General features: G+C 33.5%; 3 protein-coding genes and 1 long non-coding RNA gene across 5 annotated transcripts; 1 reads left to right on the top strand and 3 right to left on the bottom strand.

The window, feature by feature from the left end:
* Nucleotides 1-1,466: 1,466 nt before the first annotated feature.
* On the bottom strand, nt 1,467-4,551 carry LOC18009465 (serine/threonine-protein kinase STN7, chloroplastic). The gene is made up of 10 exons (XM_006391028.2): nt 4,073-4,551; nt 3,905-3,991; nt 3,659-3,778; nt 3,469-3,567; nt 3,222-3,390; nt 3,034-3,127; nt 2,804-2,897; nt 2,666-2,722; nt 1,896-2,309; nt 1,467-1,797 (listed from the first exon to the last, which is right to left on the bottom strand). The coding sequence occupies exons 1-10, from the start codon at nt 4,463-4,465 to the stop codon at nt 1,636-1,638; spliced, it is 1,689 nt and encodes a 562-aa protein (XP_006391090.1). The 5' UTR covers nt 4,466-4,551; the 3' UTR covers nt 1,467-1,635.
* A 1,377-nt stretch (nt 4,552-5,928) lies between these two features.
* LOC112082886 (glutathione S-transferase T3-like) lies at nt 5,929-6,375 on the bottom strand. Its single transcript, XM_024150542.1, has one exon. The coding sequence runs from the start codon at nt 6,373-6,375 to the stop codon at nt 5,929-5,931; it is 447 nt and encodes a 148-aa protein (XP_024006310.1).
* A 1,814-nt stretch (nt 6,376-8,189) lies between these two features.
* Nucleotides 8,190-8,863, bottom strand: LOC112086680. Of its 2 annotated transcripts, none has more exons than XR_002899544.1 (2): nt 8,751-8,863; nt 8,190-8,471 (listed from the first exon to the last, which is right to left on the bottom strand). It is a non-coding gene; the product is annotated as an uncharacterized LOC112086680 (long non-coding RNA). The 2 variants fall into 2 exon arrangements; XR_002899543.1 differs by having other exon boundaries at nt 8,611-8,850.
* An 8,255-nt stretch (nt 8,864-17,118) lies between these two features.
* On the top strand, nt 17,119-18,519 carry LOC18009163 (AP2/ERF and B3 domain-containing transcription repressor RAV2). Its single transcript, XM_006391027.2, has one exon. It carries the CDS (start codon nt 17,217-17,219, stop codon nt 18,267-18,269), a length of 1,053 nt encoding a protein of 350 aa, XP_006391089.1. The 5' UTR covers nt 17,119-17,216; the 3' UTR covers nt 18,270-18,519.
* Nucleotides 18,520-20,185: the final 1,666 nt, after the last annotated feature.

The raw sequence follows: 20,185 nt of genomic DNA, 5'->3' as shown, positions 1-20,185 counted from the left end.
TAACCAAGTAGAGCTAGGTGTGGTTTGATGTGGTTTAAGCGCTCTTGTCATTGGTTACAGTGAAGTCCTCGGACATGGAGAGGGAGCCGCACGTGAGGTTCTCGTGATTCACAAATTGCCTTTAGCTTTTGGTCGTCTAAAAGAACAAGTAAATAAAATAAAAAGTTACAATTATCTTTTTCTTTTTAATTCTACGGTTTTATTATGTGAGTTAGTCTCTGTCATTCTTCTTTCCGTTGAATCTTGTCGTCCTTTTTATCAACCAACTTTTTCTTCACCTCTCGTTGTTAACCATTTTCAACAATTCATTACTCCCGTATCCGTATACGTCATTAATAGTAAAGTTACGTACGTTTGCTTTGTGTGATGGATAAACGTTAGAGATATCATTTTACCTTTTAGAATCCAACAAGCGCAAAAAAACTCCATCGGACCAACAAAAAAAAAGAAACCTTAGATGTTGACAAGTATGTCAGAATCATGGTGAATTATCGAAATAATCGAATACTGGAAACGCTTTAGCTAAAGAGAGTAGCAATCATAAACGCTAAAAGTTAATTTTAGTAGGATTAATGACGTTTTCATTTTTGTAACTATATTTTTTTAACACATTCATGATGACCATAGTATTAGCATAATCATTTTTTTAATATATGATTATAAAATTTTGATAAATATTATAAGTGGAAAAAACTACCGGGATCACGTTTTTTATAACGTGAAATTTGGAAACATACTCAAAAGAATGATAAACCATTCATCGATATTGTAGTAATTATGCTATCATCTAAAGCTTCAACAAAAGAAATCCATAAAAACCCTAAAACTTAGAGCATGTCCATCAAGGCTTCTTCAAGAGTTCATGACACATATTTTAAGATGAAATCTAATAAAATAATAATAAAAAGATAGAAGTTCATGGCTCAGGTTTTTCCCGACAAACCTGAAGAGATGGTATCATCACACATGGAGCATTCTAATTGGTCCAAAAAATAGTTTTCAAATTTAAAAAATAAAAAAACAAAACCCAAAAAAAAAAATATTATTATATTCGGATGAACTCTTTCCTTAAAAAATTCATTTGATGGACATGCTCTTATAATAGTCTGTATGAAAGTATTAATCGCATGTGCTGTCTATTTAAAAATCAAATAATAGTCTGTATGAAAGTATTAATCGCATGTGCTGTCTATTTAAAAATCAAACTTGAGTGAGGGAAACGACTCAAAACTTCAATGGCGTACGAAGGATTTTGTTTAGACAAAATAAAAATAGACAAAGCACTTATCTCGAGAGCCAGCAAGCTAAATCACTTGACCTGTTGTCTGTTGACCATAGACTTGTCAGAATCTTCGTGCGGAGCTCATGGATTCTAAGGTCCGAAGCCCGAAGGGGTAACGTACTGTTCAAGAAACATGCCTTCTCTCTTTTATTTTTAATTGATGGTTTCACAAATTCCTATGATATCAACAAGTATTCACAAGACTACTGAAACTTCAGACTGCAAGTGTGTAGATTTAGGTACAACGTTTTTCTTTAAGGTTACTTACTTTACAAGTAGTAATTTACTAAGGGCTAATAAGATATACATTGAGATTTACACTATCAAGATAATACCGTAAGTACAGTCTGTTCTCACTCCTCTCTTGGGATCCACCGGTTCCACCACACAGTCTTGCGGCCTTCGGTAATCTCGTCCATAGTCTCGTTAACAGTTTTCACAAGCTTCCGTTGAAGCCGAAGAGCCGATGCGAGCGCGTTTCTCTGCGCACTAGCTTTCTTTCGAGGCTCTTTCTCCTATAATAGTAGGAAACAGAAGCAGATAGAAATCAAACTTAAGTCATTCCACAGTTTATGAGTTTGATGTATTCGAATAGTGTAGATTGGCCACGAACCCTGAGTTCCTGGAGCTGTGTTTCTGTGAATCCGCCATCTTTCTCTGTCCCGGATCTCGCCATTAACTGAATCACCCAGTTTGCAGCTTCGCTGTAGTCTTGTTGTGTAGCCCTGAAGTACTGCATCCTCAGGTTTTGCATGACGGACAGCGCAAGCAATCCTTGTCTATCGAAATATGGGTGAGCAAGAGCTGCTTTTGCGCTGATTCTTTGCCTTGCTTTGTATCGGACCATTGATGTAAGAAGTTCCCATCCTATCCCACCGTCTAGATCTAATAGCTCAAAACCTTTACGGAGATCAGGGCTTGCACGAGGCTCCACTAGTTTTCTCCAAGCGGTTAAGTCGTAGTCGCATCTTTTCAGCTGGCGGTTGAACTGGATGAGGCTGCTGTCAGATCGTAAGGATGGGAATGCCTGGAACAGTAAAAGCATGTTTGAGAGATAAACATAGTATAATGCATTTGTTTCCCAACACAAGGAGGCTCATCTGACTAGAACAAAACTGGTTTCTGCTCTGCTTCCCCTAGGCCTAAACCAACAAGATACTCAGCACCTTCAAAACCTGAAGAATATCCTATTTACTCATATCCTAAGCATTGACTGACTTGCTGATGTGGCATGGATAGTTCATGAACAAATTTTTAACATTAATTAGTACAACCAGATTACAGTGACTATTTACGAAAGGATGTGCTTGTCAAAAGATAGTTGAACGTGCCTGAGTCAAAATCTTAGATAAAACAAACAGATATTGGTGGATTGCTACTTACCATTTGAAGGAAGATGAGGCCTATGCTATAGATATCGAACCTATCAGGCAAATTCATCTGTTTGAACAAAATCAAAACCCAACAGTTAGGATGGGTTTATATTAACTAAGCTCGCATAGTTAGTAACTGAGTTTTCACCTGCCACAGGACAGGGGAAAGTGCAGCTGCAACAGGTGCTGAAGGTGCAGATGGAGTTTGGGTGCTCATGATGTATTGCTCAGGTGCTGCATACCTGAAAGCAATAAGCCAAAAACAAAGGTACGACTATCACGGAGAACAATATTTCTGGATCTGCGGTTTACAACGATAAAATGATTCACATATATGATCCTTGGCAGAGAGAGATACTAATTTCGAAAGACGAAGACCTTGGATCTAGGAGAAACTCTTTTGGAATGTAGTTAATTCCCACTCTCAAATCAGCTGCAGCTCCAAGATCGATGATCTTGAAAGCACGAGAACCTGCTCAAGTTTCAGTGTACACAATAAACCCGTGTCTTTCATTCCGTTCATTTGGTTCCTTGCTCGAAAAGGTTCAAAAATTAAGATCACTTACCTTCTGAGAAAATAATGTTCTGAGGCTTAACATCCCTATGGACAATCCCGGTTGAGTGGAGACCATCCAATGCAAACAAGAGTTGCCTCATGATAGTCTGAATAATTATGTTTTCTCTTTCTAACCCTTTAGGCAAGTCTTGCACTTTCCCAAGAATGATAGTTTCTACCTATATCATTGCCTCAGAATGTGACAACCTATAGGAGATGACTGCAAACGAATAAATAGAACAGGGGATAGTACGGACATTATAAGGGAATTCTCTGCTCTGCAGCAAACCAGCAAGTGTTGATTCTCCTTCATATTTCCATAACAGCCAATACTCAGGTCCTTTCTTCGAAGACTTCTGTAATGGATTTAAGACAAACGACGAAAACATTAACCTAGAAACATGACTACTCGAGGGAAAATGTCATCTATAAGGAAGCCAAAATCACCTCGAGAAACCCATAAACAAAATCAGCACAGCTATTTCCACAAGCTCTTCGAACCCTCTCGTTCATCCAAATTTCCACTGCACCATACTCAGTCGCCTTCTTCAATACATACTCACTCTCCTATCATAGACCACAAATATCATCCTCATTTCAATAAATTCTCCATCGTTTACAGTTTTGATGTGGTAATTGAAGGTAACACATCACAATCCAAATCAAACATGAAGCATTTGATCAAGCACTTACCTCGGAAGCACGTTTCTTGGATAATGAAGCTCTATAGACAACACCAAACGAACCTTCACCCAATTTCTTCCCCAAAACGAAATCATCCTACAAAATCCCAAACCTAATCCGATCAATTAATCGAACCCAGAGACACACGCAAAATACTCAAATCATCCCATATTCGACCTTCCTAAAAGTCGGTCTAAACAATCTCTCAACGAAAGCAAGAACAAACATGTCGAAAAACCCAGGAGCCACGCCAGGTGTTGCCCAGAGATACGAGAGAGCAGTGAGAGCTAACGCCACTCCAGGGGCAGTGATCGTGAGACCGTTCGATTTCGGCAAGGTACTGCGATAAATCATATCGCCGCACTCCATCACCGTACATGGAAGACCGACTCCAACTCCGACGAAGAGATTGTGAACCGCGTCGATTAGCTGAGCGCGACAATCGGAGACGAGCTTAGCCGTTGGTTTAGAGCTCGAAATCGTTGGGGTTAGAGAGAACGGTTTGAGTCTCTTGCCGAGAAACGGAGAGGGAGTTCCGATGTAAGCTCCTCCCGGAGATATTGTGGCCATGGCGGAATTTCACCGGAAGAGTTCTTCAGTGTTGGAAGACGCAGTTTTTGCAGAGATTCCTTAAACGTCGTCGATTTCGCACCACTAGTTTCTTTTCATTTCAAATTAATTATTTTTTGTACTTAATAAATGTACACCACAAAGGACACGTGGATCGGGTCAGGTTCGGATATGTATGTTTTAATAATGGGCTTCTTATTCGGCCCATTATGAACAAGTGTCGGATGCTTGTCATATAACGCTAATGCATTGAAACAATATCAACACAAGTTTGTTCAAAACCTAGTATATGCAACATATTTCCAATAAATATAATATACTCAATTCTATGTAATACAAAATCATTTGTAAGATAGTGATTTATATTAGTGATCGTATCATAACATGAGTTATATACGATAAGAAAAGGAAAAAAAAATGTTTTGTGTCCCATATAAAAAATATTTTAGATTCGCCCCTAACTCCTCCATTGGATGGTACACACAGAAATGAGTCTCCTACTTAGATCTAGTTCTCGTAGGCAGCCTTCTAAATTCTTGTTTAGCAGGTCTTGTTTTTTAGCTAACCATTTTAAAGCTAAAAAGCCTAAAATACAGTATCAATTTCAAGTTTAAGAACCTTTTTTCAGTCTTCTAGAATGTAATTACTTTTAGTTTCATCTTATGGTTGTATCACAAATTCCCAAATTGTTTTATACTCCACAACCATTGAGTCACTAGAAAATAAAGAAGTACTAAGAGCACCCTCAATGGTAAGATGTAATAAGGGGCTCTAATTCTTTATTTTAATGGTTTTAATGATTTTGTAGGTTTTAGAAATTCAATTACAGCTTTACCAAATTTGAACATCCAATGGTGGGATGTAATGAGGGGTTTTAAAAAAAAAATTTTTTTTTTTAATTATAATTTTTAAAATAGAATTATTTTATGAATACAAACTATTTTATTAATTTGAAATTTAAACAAACATTACATAAAACCAACTTAAATAGAAATATACAAATCATAATCTTGGAAAAAGATTAGGTGTTGATTAACCAAATTTATTCCATATATGTTCAAGTAAATCTTCTTGTAATTGATCATGCGTATTTTGAGAATGAACTGAATTACGGATGGCCATAATATTGGTGAGATTTGAAGGTATACTGGTAGAATACGTCATATCCACATGTGAAGTTCTGTTTGCTTCTACTTGTGTGAATTCTTCAACGTTAAGCAGATTGTACCGATCTCGTTCGTCTTCTACGATCATGTTATGAAGTATTATACATGCTCGCATAATCTTTCCTATTTTAACCTTATCCCACATCAGAGCCGAGTTTTTTGACAATGGTAAACCGAGCTTGCAAGACTCCAAAAGCACGCTCGATATCTTTACGGTTAGCTTCTTGATGTCTAGCAAATAAGCATGCTTTTTGAACTTCCACTTCCTCTCCACTTCTGATCATGACGCAGTTCTCTCTAGCAGTGCTTCATGGTGAACTTGTGTTTGTAATCATTGAAAAAGATGTCCAAAGCCAGCTTCATTACATCATTTTCATTTTGCCCTGATGTTTTTTGAGCTGAAGCTGCCTCATACGACCCAACAAACGTACACACAGACTCATTTATCTTGGCCCATCTCTGCTTACAGTTAGTTGGACCTCTCTTGTCTTCATCAGAGATCTTATCACTCGCCTCATAATAGATGGCTATCCTTTTCCAGAATGCATCAAGCCTTTGCCCATTGCTAATGATTGGATCCTTGCTTGTATTAAGCCAGGCGCTTATGAGCACAAGATCTTCAGTGGGAGTCCATGGCTTCCTGGTCGTGCGGTTTTTGGCTTGTGAATCACCTGGACTTGGAGCATCACTCCATTGGGTTCCAAACACTGGGTATGGCTCACCGAGTGCAATGGTTTGTTGCATGGGTTCAAGGCTTTGGGTATGGGTCATTTGTTGGCTGGTTAGCAAGTCCATGAAGCCTAAAGTGTCAGAAAATGGATTCCTTGAGTCCATAGGAAGCAATGCAAATGGGAATGAAAGAGTAAAAAAACTAAAAAAGGAAATGACAAGGGAAGAGTTTAGGCGAATGAAAAAGAAATGAGAAGGAAAGAGTTGGCTTCTCTTGGCTTGTGTTGGGGTTTAGGCGAATGAAAAGGAATGAAAAGAGGTGGCTTCTCTTAAAAAAAAAATGTCTCCACCGTTTTATAAAAGCCACAAGTATTGAAGAGTTTGTGTAACTAGTTAAGCATTCATTGTAAGTTCTCAAACCACTTTGCATTGAGTCTTTTAACTAAGAGAAAAGAGTTTGTGGTGCATTAAAGAGAAAATCTTGAGTTTCAGTTTGAGTTTAAGTTTGAGTTGTTTGCATTGGTTGTGAAACTAGTTAGCATTGATTACTATGTTTTGAGTTAAAGTTAGAGTTAGCTTTTGCATAAGAGAGTTAGCTTTCAAGTTTTAACAAAAACTACTAGTTATCATTCAAGAGAGAGTAAACTAAAACAAGTTTTCTCTTCTTTTAGTTAGCATTCATTGTGTCACTTATGTTTTACCTAATCAAAACAACTTTGCATTGATCAAATGTGACATAAAGCACACCAAAGACAACCGATTTCAACCAAGCATTGATTCCACTCTCTAATCCAAAACCTAACTACAGAGCATTGATTCCAAACTACAGAGCCTAATTCAAGCCATCAAACCATCAATCACATCCGCACATCACACACACCCTAATTAAAGCACTCAAAAATTCTTGAATAACTAAGACATGCAAAGAAAACTTACTTGTACAATTGCATGTTTCTGACTTCGGTTGATCGGTATATTGGCATAGAGTTGGCTTGCTCGATCGATTGACTCCGAACTCCTGAACTCGCCGACAATAAATTCCTGTTGTCGGAACAGCGGAACGCCGGATAAGAAGAAGCTCGATCGATTGGCTCCAAGCTTCTTCTTTGGTTGATCATTCCTGACCTCGCCGACAATTTTTGAACTCGCCGACGATAAATTTGTGTTGTCGGAACGGTGGAACGCCGGAGAAGAAGAACCTTGGGTCGCCGTTGTCGATGCCCGGAGGAGAGGTCGTCAAAAATGTCGATAACCACGAAGAAGGAAGATAGAACATTTTCTATCTAAAACCATTTGAAGACTCTATTTCAATCAGAGTCTTTGCTTAAAAAAATAAAAATAAAAAATAAAAAAACGCAACTAACCAGATTGTGCCACGTCAGAGGCTCAACCCAGTCTCCTAAATCTCTAAAATTAGGAACGGCTCGGGCATTTATCATCCATTAATCATTTTTTTTTAAGTTCTAAAAAGAATTACAGCTCCTCCTCATCCTCCCATTGGAGGTGCTCTAACATCATAGAAATCAACGGTCTTGATGAAGTGATTTGACCTTTTCCGTACAATTATTATATGGCAACTACTAGAATTAAAGTTTTTTTTATTTTATTTCATACCTGTAAGTAGGAAATGGTGATTATAATTTTTTTAACTAATATGCCACTCCCTCTCTATATAGTATCATTCTAGAATGCACTAAATTAAAATTCGTCACACAATTCACTACAAAAAACATATCAAAAATACCACAAAAGTACTCGTTAAATTAGTGGAAAATGAATGTTATCAACCGTTTTCCAACGAAATGAAAATGATGGAAAATAGTTCAATGCAAATTGAAAATGATTGGAAAATGGTAGGAAATTTTCTACCAAAATATTGGTCGGAAATACGGTCGGAAATATTCATTGACAATTGGTGGAAAAATAACCCATTGATCCCCACAGAATTCCAACAGAATAGATAAAATTTATTTAAAAAAAATAAAAAACTAAAATACAGCAAAACCAAAAAAAATACAGAGAAATACTAGAAATTAAAATAAATTAAAAATACAAAATACAAAAAAATTAAAATTTTTGCTTTTTAGGTGATGTTCCGGTGATGCCAGAGATTTGGCAGCATTTACATACAAGCTGGTGAGATGAGTCGTGTTTATGCTCCTTTGATGGTTCTGCAAAAAATGTACACACCTTTATTTAACACAGAAAGGAAATTTTCAATATAATCTTATAAACAACACAATTTATTGGTTAAATCCCATATAATCTACCCCTAACCAAACAAAATGACAATAAATTAACAAAGCTAACCTTCCAAAAGATCACGACAAATGGAAGTGGCACATACAAATGGGAAAAGATAAGGAAGAAAAAGAAGATAAAATAATATCTAATACAAAAAAAGAAAAGAAAACGAAAGAAATCGAGAAGGAGGAGGAAAGGAAGCACACCAAACAATTAGAGGAGTAACTGGAGATGAGCGGACGGACAAGTGGTGTACATCAGCGGTGTTTCATCGTTGGAGAAGAGATGGTCCATTAATTAGGCTGCTGGGAGTTATAAGGATAAAGAATTTCAGATCTAGGTTTAATAAACTATGGTGGTCGGGAATTGGTGAGAAATTAATGGTAAATTTGCCACCGATTTTCGACGAAAATTATTGTTATTTAAAATATCAATATCAGTGGGAAATTGGTGGAAAATTTTCTGACAAAAAAAAATCATTGGCAAATTTGTGATTGTTTTTTAACAAAAATCCCGACGGATTTATTTTGATGGGTAATCGGTCACAAATTTCCTACCAAATTTCAGTCAATATATTTGGTTGCAAATAAGCAATAATTATTCCACTAAATTACTAAATTGTAGTATTTTGGTTGAAAATCAGTTGATTATTTTTTCAACCAAAATTTTGGTGGAAAATTTGGTGGTAATATAACATATTTTCTTGTAGTAATTGATCGTCGCAAGGCCAAAACTTTACGCTTGGTTAAGAATTAACATGTGCAAAGCTGGTGGCATTTATTTGAAATACTTTTCAAAACATAATAAATACACACACATACAGTATATATTTATATATATATATATATATACTCAAATTTGATTACAATGAAAATTTATATTGACTTTTTTAGAACATTTCAATCATTACTTAATTTGTCAAAAATATCCAATATGATTAATCCTGAAATTTTGACATTAATATTTCAAAGTAACGGTAATCGATAAAAAAATGCCAAAGAACTAGGTAGTTATTAATTTTGGTCTAGTATAAGTTATTCTTCTTCTTCTTTTAGGTAAAAATCTTCTTCTTTATCCCTAACTTATGAGTAACTAAATACTTACATAGGTTATAAAAAGAAACAAAAAAAAACTAATATAGATTTGTATTGGTTAAATTAATGATGATGTTGAATATAATTAGAGGACGAGTACCATATTTTTATTGGTACCACGTGATTTCTCATCTAGATATGTACTTGTTTTTATTACTTGTATATGTTGTACTGTGTTCAGTGGTGGACCTAGGATTAATTTTTAGGGGGTGCAATCATAAAAGTTAACTGAAGAAAAAATAAAAATAAAGGTATCTCAAGGACTCCTTGAACTCAAATAATGAGTGTCAAATTTAGTCTAAATAAACTTAATTGAGCTAAAAAATCTTTATTTACCCACAACAAAACTGATAAAATATAAATTTATAGGGTGTTATATAACTCACTATAGTTTAACATAGGTCCGCTACTGGCTGTGTTGATATTCTCGTGACCGTTTTGAAAAATCAAAGGTTTAATTAATGCTGGTAGTTGAATTTTTTAAAACATCAAAGTTTTTTTAAAGAAATAAACTACTATTATATTTGGAAATTTTAGAGACAAATTAAAAATCAAAATATAAATATAAGATCGTGTATAAAAACTTTTTTATTTTGCCATCAAATGTTCCAACGGATCCTAGCTTGCAAACCATCTAATGTTCCAACCGATCCTAACGTTAAGCTTTGCCAGGACTCTCCAGAACCTATTCTTGATGACATTCATGCTTACAAATGACTTGTTGGTCAGCTTATGTATCCAACTATAATGAGACCGGATATCACACATGCTGTCAACAGATTATGCCAATTTGCTTCCTCTCCAAAGAACTCATATCTCCAAGCTGCTTACAGAGTTTTATGCTATTTAAAAGGCACTGTTGGACTTGGTTTGTTCTATTCAGTGGACTCTGATTTAACACTCAAAATTTTCACAAATGCAGACTGGGCTTCGTGTGCTGATACTAGGCGTTCTACATCTGATTTTTGCATGTTTTTGGATTCTTCTTTGAAATTGTGGAAGTCAAAGAAACAGTCGACTGTATCTCACCCATGGGCTGAATCAGAGTATCATGCTATGGATTTCACAGTTCGGGAAATTGAGTGGCTGGTTCATTTGCTCAGCGGATTTGATGCTCCTCAAGCTTAATCAGTAGCATTTTACTATGACTCAACAGCGGCAATGCATATAGCATCCAATTATGTGTTCCATGAAAGAACCAAACACATAGAATTGGACTGCCATATGGTTCGAGATCGAGTGGAGAATGGGTTGGTCAAGCTTTTGCATGTGAAGACGGGAAATCAGCTCGCTGACGTTTTTACAAAACCTTTGTTTTCTACTCAGTTTCATTCTCTTATTGGCAAGATGATTTTAAATTCTATATTCTCCCCATCTTGAGGGGAAATATTAAGATATACCGGTTATTGTGTTAGACTGGATTGTACCGGAGTCATATGTACTCATATATAAACCCACATTGTAACAACATTTGATAATAATGAATAACAGAAATCCTTTTTCTTTCGTATTCTTCCTCTCGATTCTACCTAACTGACAGATTCCAAAGAAGCTTTGCCTCTAATCGCATTTTAAGGTTTTTGTGATGGTAGAAAACTGGGTGACTCTCTCCTTTTGTAGACGAGATCACAAAAAAGAGACTCATAAGCTTTTTTTCAAACGTTTCATGGCGTAGAGATATATACCTCGAGAACGCTGGAGACTCAGGAGCTTTTTTTCTGCTCTTTAATATGGTATATTCACAAATGCTATAACCTAACATTTCTTTTGAGGCTAACTTGAGAAAGGAAAACTTATTATACAACAAAAATGATCGCAAAGTAAAAGCAGTTTTGGGAAGCAGGGCCAGCTCTGGGCTAAAGCCCATGAAGCAATGACTTTAGGGTAGCCTAAAAATCAATATTTTTTGGGGCAGCAAAAAAAGTTTACAATTTTTTCCTAAAAAGTATGTATTGTTATTTGTCCGACATCGACCAAATCAAAAAAAATAAGAAAGAAAAGTTGCATTATAAATAAGAGTCATTATCCATTCTTTATTCTCATAGAAAATGTGAAGCTATTATTGGACTTGATTATAATCCACTAATTTTTTTAAAAAGTCGATTTCAAGCTTTAAAAAATTGATTTTAGGAAAAAAAATTGTTTGTCCTATTAAGGACATCATTTTTTTGATGTGTAGATGATTTAATGATCAACACAAAAGCTGCGGCCAAAATTACTAACATTATCCCTTTTGGTCGATTGCCACATGAGGTCAATTTTTAGGAATTGACCCCATATGACAATCGGTTAAGGGGATAATGTTAGTAATTTGTTCGATCTAAGTGATGGTTTGAAATTTACCTCCCAAAAGGATGACATTTTTGTCAAAACATAATAAATACATAAACACACACACATAGTATATATATATATATATATACTCAAATTTGATTACAATGAAAATTTATATTAACTTTTTTAGAATATTTCAATCATTATTTAATTTTTAAAAAGTAGATTAATCCTGAAACTTTGACATTATCATTTTAAAGTAAAGGTAATCGATAAAAAAAAAAACCAAAGAACTAGTTAGTTGGTCTAAATTATTGACTCTAGAGATATAGTAATATGGAGAAGACAAAATTGTTTCAAGCACCGACAGTCGACAGAACCATAAGCGCTCCTTGTTTCAAAGAGAGGAGGACGGGTAGTATAAGTTATTCTTCTTCTTCATCTTTTTTTAGGTAAAAAATATATCTTCTTCTTAATCACTGATTTAAGAGTAACTAAATACTTAATAGGGTTATAAAAAAAAAACTAAATAGGTATGTATTGGTTAAATTATTGATGATGTTGAATATAATTAGGACGAGTACCACATTTTTATGGGTACCGCGTGACTTCTCATGTAGATATGTACCTGTTTTTATTACTTGTATACTAGTTGTGTTGATATTATCGTGTCCGATTAGAAAAATCAAAGGTTTAATTAATGCAGGTAGTTGAATTTTTTAAAACATCAAAGTTTATTTTAAAGAAATAAACTACTATTAAATTTGGAAATTTTAGAGACAAATTAAAGATCAAAATCTAAAATATAATATTGTGTGTAAAAACTTTTTTATTTTCCTACAGATGAACATAAAATCTACACTTTGGAGTATGATGTAAGTACTTCTTTATTTTCTTTGGAGTAAGAAAAAAACTGTTAACATGTTCTTCATAAGAACAAGTGAGGAGTTAGAAAAAAAAAATGAGCAAGTGAGGAGTTAGAAATGAGCATTACCAGTAAAGATTATAAATACCAACAACAAAATATTTACAGTAGTTATATTGGTCAAAATATCCACGACATTTCTTTTTTGTTAAATTATTAATATCCACGACATGAAATAGGTTTTACTATATTTACAATGTGATGAGTCTGATGACCTAACTATTGGTATTTGGTTACGAAAATCCGTAATTTTATATCGGGTCCTAGATGAATCACGTAACGACGAATGACTTAACGGATAGATAGACAAATATTTTCCCCAACCCTTGCAAGTTACAAATTGCAATAAACCCATAACAAATTACAGAAAAGATGTATAAAATAGTAAATAAATGTGAAAAGAATTGTAAGAACATTGACCACAATGTACGCACAACATACACAGCATGTCGGTGTCGATGTTGACGCGTGATCACAGTCAAACATTGCCTCTCATATGATGTTCTCATGCTAATCACTACATTTCGCCACATGATTAAACTAAACTAATCAGGATTATGTTATCCTCATTTAGTATTATTTTATTTATTTAGTTGCAGTTTTGCTCGGCTTTATGAACAAAACAGCGAGTGGAAAAAGTCGCCTTAACTAATTCCAGATAGTCACTTTAAACTAAAGCACTGATTCGATAACTTTCGAATTTATTTTCTTTCTAGTAATTCTAAAAAACGCATAATTATATATTTGATCTAGCAATAATAAATAAAAACATGTGTATAAAAATGAAATAAAAAAATGTTTCATTGCTTATCCTCCGACACAATTGTTGATTTTGCATGTCTTAATTGGTTAACATGTCACACTACACAAACACAACTAAGAGCTATTAACATCTTAGGCTATTATATTCCATATCCTAAGCTTAATCTAGAACTGGATACGGATTAATCAAAATTAAAAATAATACTAGTCTAGATATATGGTAGCACGTAGTAAAATTTTCTATTGATATACCCTACAATTGATAAGTTTTATTGGCCAGATATCCATCAATCAGCCAACTACATCGGATGCTATATGATAGACTCAGGGTTAGTTAAGGTCATGGAATCTTGATAACGAGCGGCTGCTACAATTTTTAAATACTATACCATCTTATCTTGAAGATGCAATGAGAAAAGCTTAAATATTTTTTGCAGCTTAATAATCAGATAATCGTGTTTCAGATGTGTTTCATATTTAATAAGTTGCACGCTAATTCATATATCAGCTTCCTTCTTTTCACCTTTGTATCCAATTAAAAGTATGTGGGAGCCCCAAAATAGATCAATTAATTAAATTAGGCTGATTAGGATGGAGTAAATATTTTAATTTGGTTCTAGCGGCCTAAACTAGGCCACGAGATTCATAATTCCACCAGATTTAATTTGAATTAGTTAGTCAATGACTCAAGTTTGATTATGCCGAAGCTGAAACAATGAAAATGATAATAAATACATGTAGTCTCTGTCTCTTAACAAAATGTCCAAAAATGTACGATCTCAACGATGGAAGATAAGAATCTAAAATCAATGGCTGAGATGGAATCGGAATATTACTCAAATTAGGATGAGATGAGGCTTGGGTCCATGCTAACCAGTGACAATGATGAAGCTGACTTTTTCGTTTCCTGAAGCGTCTCACAAGTTTTCTTTAGATTGTTGACTAAACGCCACCGTTCCAGATGCCTTACCCGGCACGATGTTTCCCCTACGTGCATGGACTTATTCTTATTCTGAAAAATTAATAATTATTATTTTTATTCATTTTTTTAAGTTTCTAACGACTTTATAATCAATTTTCTTATTCTAGAATGTTGTATACTAGTTCAGTAAATTCAAATCAATAGTATAGTTTGTGGTGTTTTAGCTTAATATTTTTTTGGAGAAAATTTTAGCTTAATAGTTTTTTTTTTGGTCGAACATTTTAGCTTAATAGTTTTTTTTTTTTTTTTTTTTGGTAAAATGATTTTAGCTTAATAGTTTGTGGTGCTTTAGCTTAATATTGCTGATATTATATATCATTACTTTTTTTGACAGATAGTCAAATTGATGTTAGGATCTAGCGTATTAGTTAAATGTTACGTATAATGAAATGGGGAAATTTGGTGTACTCCTCTTCTGTTACGTTCATCTCCCCTTGAAATGTACGACCATTCAATCCTCGTGATTTTCTGTTGTCCCTACTCTTATAACATAATTAATGGAAAATCACATAATTTAATAAGTATGATATGACCCCGAAATTATCGATGTTTTTTCTTTCTTTGTTCATGCATATAAACTCGTCATGTGATTTGAGTGATTATTTAAGTGGGATCTTGGCTTCTATAATATATGATGATGGGATCATATTCATAATGATAGGTGATAAGCGTAATATATTGTAAATTTAGAGATATGGGTTCAAATTTATAATTATTATAAATCAGAACCATGGGAGTTTAATAATGGACTACTACGTAGTAGATAATATTTGGATAATATAAAAATTAATATTTTAAAGGTGAGAACAATCTCTCGATTGCCTATATATATATATATATTTTCAATAAAATTTTTTGTTCATTTTATAAATAATTGGACGTTATATGAAAATTATGACTGATGAACCAATAAACATAAAGATAATAAAATAAAGTAAAGAAATATTTAAAAAAGGAGAAAATGGAAACATAAACGCAACGTGGGAGGGTTTCAAATATCTTTGGTTGGATAAGCTCAAGTAATTAAATATCTCCCTCCCAAGAGGGAACACTCATATTTGCAGATATTAAGATGCATAAAGAGAATTATGAGTGGTTGGAAAAAAAGGAGAGAAAATGATGAGTATTTCCTAGTTGTAACTAATACATGCGTTTTATAATTGTGTGGACAAAGGGGAGCTGGAAATTAACAAGGAAACTGAAAACACAAAATGAAAGCAAATTTAGTATGTTAGGATATTATTGTATGAGACAACAGTATCAGATAAGATCCTAATCCTTTCGAATCCAAAAGTCCCTCTTTTTGGTTTTTTCAATCAGTTTACAAAACAATCAAACAATAAATATATAAAGATGGTGAATAAAATACGGATACAATCATACAACAGTTGCTTCATAAGGGGAATGAACTAAGTATGGGGGATGCACTAAAATATAGCAAAAAAAGAAATAAAGAGAGGAAAAAGGTCCAGTTGTCATGTGAGCCCCCATCCCACTTGGCCCTGTTGGTGGCTCCCATTTTTTCATGTAACCATTGGTTCGTCAAAACTCTGACTTAATTTTATTTTTGATTATCTTCTCTGACCTTTTTTCCTGCTTTGATTTGTTTTTTGTGTGCCAATCCCTGACTCTTCTCTGTGCGTCAATTTAACAAAATAGATAAATTCAACATGCTTCGATTGTTTAGTAATATTTTCCATCGCTTTTAGTTATAGTTGAATTAGTTTTATTTAGAATTATCAAACTAAACAAAAATCATGATTTATTTGGTAGAAAACTGAATAAATCAAAAACCGAAGATATCTAACCCAACTATATCGAAATATATATGGAGTTAGTACGATAACGATTTTTCGTGAAATCTGAAATACTGAAAAAACTAAACAAAAAATCAATTCAATATCTAGATTGAATACCCTTATAATTTAGTGATGAAGAAGCACTATCTTAAACGTTATATAGAAACTATATATGAGTTGATATTACAATTATCTATGAATATAATCGAGAGTTGACGTTTGACCATATATAGTCTATTATCTATATGGTAATACAGGATCGTCTGTTAGGAAACTATGGGCTGTAAAACATAAAAAAGAAGAAGTAAAGGTTCGTTATTCAAGAAAATAAATTATACTATCAACTATATGGTTATATACAATACTCCAAGTCTAAGTAACTATCATGATGATACCTTGCGAGATAATGTGTTGTAAAAATGTACTCAAGTCGTTGAAATGTGTTTCTAAGAATGTACATAACAAACGTACGAAAAATACAAAAGCCGTAGTACTACATTTTCTCGGTCTGCCCTATTCAATAGAAACTTCCTTCAAAGTTGGTTTGCCATTCATTTAAGCGTCGACCCCACCTTCCCATTTTTCTTAGTTTATTCAATTTCACCATCTTTTTTCTTTAAGCAATTATTATAACTTTAATATATAATAGATACGAATAATAAACATGTACATTCACTTGCCTCGTCAATTCCTCATCATATCCCTTTTGTTATATATAAATAGATGACATCTCCATATAAAGAAAGACAACAACGTCACCCACATTTTCATCACCTAATTTGTGTTTTCTCATTTTGGTCAGAATATTCAAGAAACTTAAAAAAAAAAGAAAAAAAATGGTTTCATGTTGCATAGACGAGAGTTCTTCCACTTCGGAATCTTTCTCCACCACCACAGCAACCGCCGCAAAGTTCTCTGCTCCTCCTCCTCCGCCGTTGCGCCTCTACCGGATGGGAAGCGGAGGAAGCAGCGTCGTGTTAGATTCCGAGAACGGCGTCGAGACAGAGTCACGTAAGCTTCCATCGTCTAAATACAAAGGCGTTGTTCCTCAACCAAACGGAAGATGGGGAGCTCAGATTTACGAGAAGCACCAGCGAGTTTGGCTCGGAACTTTCAACGAAGAAGAAGAAGCTGCTCGTTCCTACGACATCGCCGCACGTAAATTCCGCGGCCGCGACGCCGTCATCAACTTCAAGAAGTCACTCTCCGAGGACGATAACGGAGAGTTGGCTTTTCTTGAAACTCACTCCAAAGCCGAGATTGTCGACATGTTGAGGAAACACACTTTCGCTGACGAGCTTGAGCAGAACAACAAACGGCGGTTTCTCTCTAACGGAAAGAGACCACTTCAAAACGACACCGTTTCAAGAAACCGTGAAGTGCTTTTCGAGAAAGCTGTTACGCCTAGTGACGTTGGGAAGCTGAACCGTCTCGTGATACCTAAACAACACGCGGAGAAACACTTTCCGTTACCTTCGCCGTTAGGCCCGTTACCGTTGGTGACAAAAGGCGTTCTGATCAACTTCGAAGACGTGAACGGAAAAGTGTGGAGGTTCCGTTACTCTTACTGGAACAGTAGTCAAAGTTACGTGTTGACCAAGGGATGGAGTCGGTTCGTTAAAGAGAAAAATCTCCGGGCCGGCGACGTCGTTACTTTCGAGAGATCGACCGGACCAGACCGGCAGCTTTATATCGATTGGAAAATCCGGTCTGGTTCGAGTAACAACCCGGTTCAGGTTGTGGTTCGGCTTTTCGGAGTTGATATCTTCAATGTCACAAACGCGAAGACGAACGACGTCGTAGCCGCGTGCGGTGGAAAGAGATCTAGGGATGTCGATATGTTTGCGTTACGATGTTCTAAGAAGCAGGCGATAATCAATGTTTTGTGACATTTTTTTTTTCCCATATTTCTTTTCACTTTTTAGTTAATTTTAAATTTAAATTTTGTCAAGTTGTAGGCTGTGATTTTCGCCAAGTTGTACCTAGGAAAAGAGGAGAAGAAAAACAAAACAAAAACTGAAAAAATGTTTTTTGGGAGAAGTGGTAAATAAAAGTACATAGAATACAAGTGGTAATCGTGATTTTGTGTATACTTTTTTTTTTCACCGATATTACTGTTAAACGTATGTCAATTATCAACCTCGTCTTGTCTTATACCGGTGTATTTAACTTAATATTATATTCTAACCCCATTCATCCGCACCGGAATATTTTTTATTGTTTAACGAATTTTGTAATATAATTTGTGTTTTTGAGTTTAGATATAATTATTTTTATAAATATATTTTTTAATAAGTGAAAATATTGATTTTTGTGTTTAGATATATTTTATAGTATTAAAATTAATTATGATTATAAAAATATAATTTTAACCCATCCGCTAATATTAATTCAAAATAAACTATTATAAAAACATAATTCTAATTTTTCCGTTCATATTACCGTATAATATAAATATTTGTTAAAAATTTGAGATGTATTAACAGTATTATTAAGAATTATAATTTTCTAAAATTTAATCAATGAAAGGAGTGTACAACTGGTTTTTCAAACCACATTATAGTGTATGCAATAATTTTTAATTTTTATATTTTTATTTTGTATGAAAAATATATTTTCGATATACATGTATAATTCAAAATTAGTGATTTTAGTTACCAAAATATTTTTAACTCGGTTTTTATATATATTTTTAGTTCTATGAATTTTAAAAAATATATTTTTAATATTTAAATTATACATTTGAATTTTACCTATTATTTTATTATTAATTTGTAAATAAATCATAATTTTAAATATATTATATAAGCAACATAAATATCATATCATTTACATCATTATAAATATTTTATATTTCAAATATGACCATTATTTTTCATATGTGAATTATTTTTTTTTCAAAAATTCTAGATATTTTTGATAAAAATGTTTAATAGTATAAAAATTATTTAAATTAGAATCTTTAAATCAAATCTAAATTAATATCTGATTTATTATTTTTAATCAAATTAAATCAAATCAAATCTAAATTACCTATATTTAAGGAACTCTAAAAATATTTAAATTAATAACTAATTTTCGAAATTAAATATAAATAATTATTAAAATTATTATTAAACACTTAAAAAAAATTTAAGAGTATTTGAAAGCAAATACTAAATGTGATTCTATTTTAATATAATAGATTCACTTTTGAGTTTGTCGTATTCTTTTCATGTGTACAGCTCAACTTAAACTTTTCATTTATCGAAAGTTTGATACAATAAAGCAGAGCATCCACAAATGTTTTAACCTCAAAAGTAAAACTAAGGAGTCAAGATATTATAGACCACAGATACATTTGTGTAATTAGCACACTGTACCAAAAAAAAAATTCTCCTATTAACAAAACATCATTTCAAAACTATTATAAACAAAATATCGTAGACTGTAGACATAGTCGGTTCGAGAAAAAGAAAATATCATAGACATAGCCAGTTGTAAATCCACTTGTCACCACCGTGCTAAATTCTCAAATGAAAAGAAAATGAGAGAAAATATATATAGAAAAATTGACAATGCTGAAGATATTTTTTTTTGTGAACTTTAAAAATAATTTTTTTTTGTTTGAGATTAGATTTTAGTGATCCTTTGTTAGAAAAATCAGATTTTAAATTTATTTTTGGAAATAATAATAGGATTGAATCTGGGTGCATGTACCACACATTTGGTATTACTTTTGTTCTTCTAGAGTAATTACTTTTACATCAAGCTAAAGAGAATACATGTATGTTTTTTTTCTTCTTTTTTTTGTCTTTTTTGTTTT

The sequence above is a fragment of the Eutrema salsugineum genome, unplaced genomic scaffold (assembly GCF_000478725.1).
Source record: "Eutrema salsugineum unplaced genomic scaffold, Eutsalg1_0 scaffold_9, whole genome shotgun sequence".
NCBI lineage: Eukaryota > Viridiplantae > Streptophyta > Magnoliopsida > Brassicales > Brassicaceae > Eutrema > Eutrema salsugineum.
This window is presented reverse-complemented; position numbering and strand designations above follow the sequence as displayed.

What these genes read in the sequence shown, in the direction of transcription:
- LOC112082886 (XM_024150542.1), bottom strand. Translation starts at nt 6,375, where the DNA reads ATGCAACAAACCATTGCACTCGGTGAGCCATACCCAGTGTTTGGAACC.
- LOC18009465 (XM_006391028.2), bottom strand. Translation starts at nt 4,465, where the DNA reads ATGGCCACAATATCTCCGGGAGGAGCTTACATCGGAACTCCCTCTCCG. An exon ending in GCAGAGAATTCCCTTATAAT is followed by an intron (nt 3,391 to 3,468) that starts GTCCGTACTATC and finishes GCAATGATATAG; the next exon opens with GTAGAAACTATCATTCTTGG. An exon ending in CACAGCTCCAGGAACTCAGG is followed by an intron (nt 1,798 to 1,895) that starts GTTCGTGGCCAA and finishes CTACTATTATAG; the next exon opens with GAGAAAGAGCCTCGAAAGAA.
- LOC18009163 (XM_006391027.2), top strand. Translation starts at nt 17,217, where the DNA reads ATGGTTTCATGTTGCATAGACGAGAGTTCTTCCACTTCGGAATCTTTC.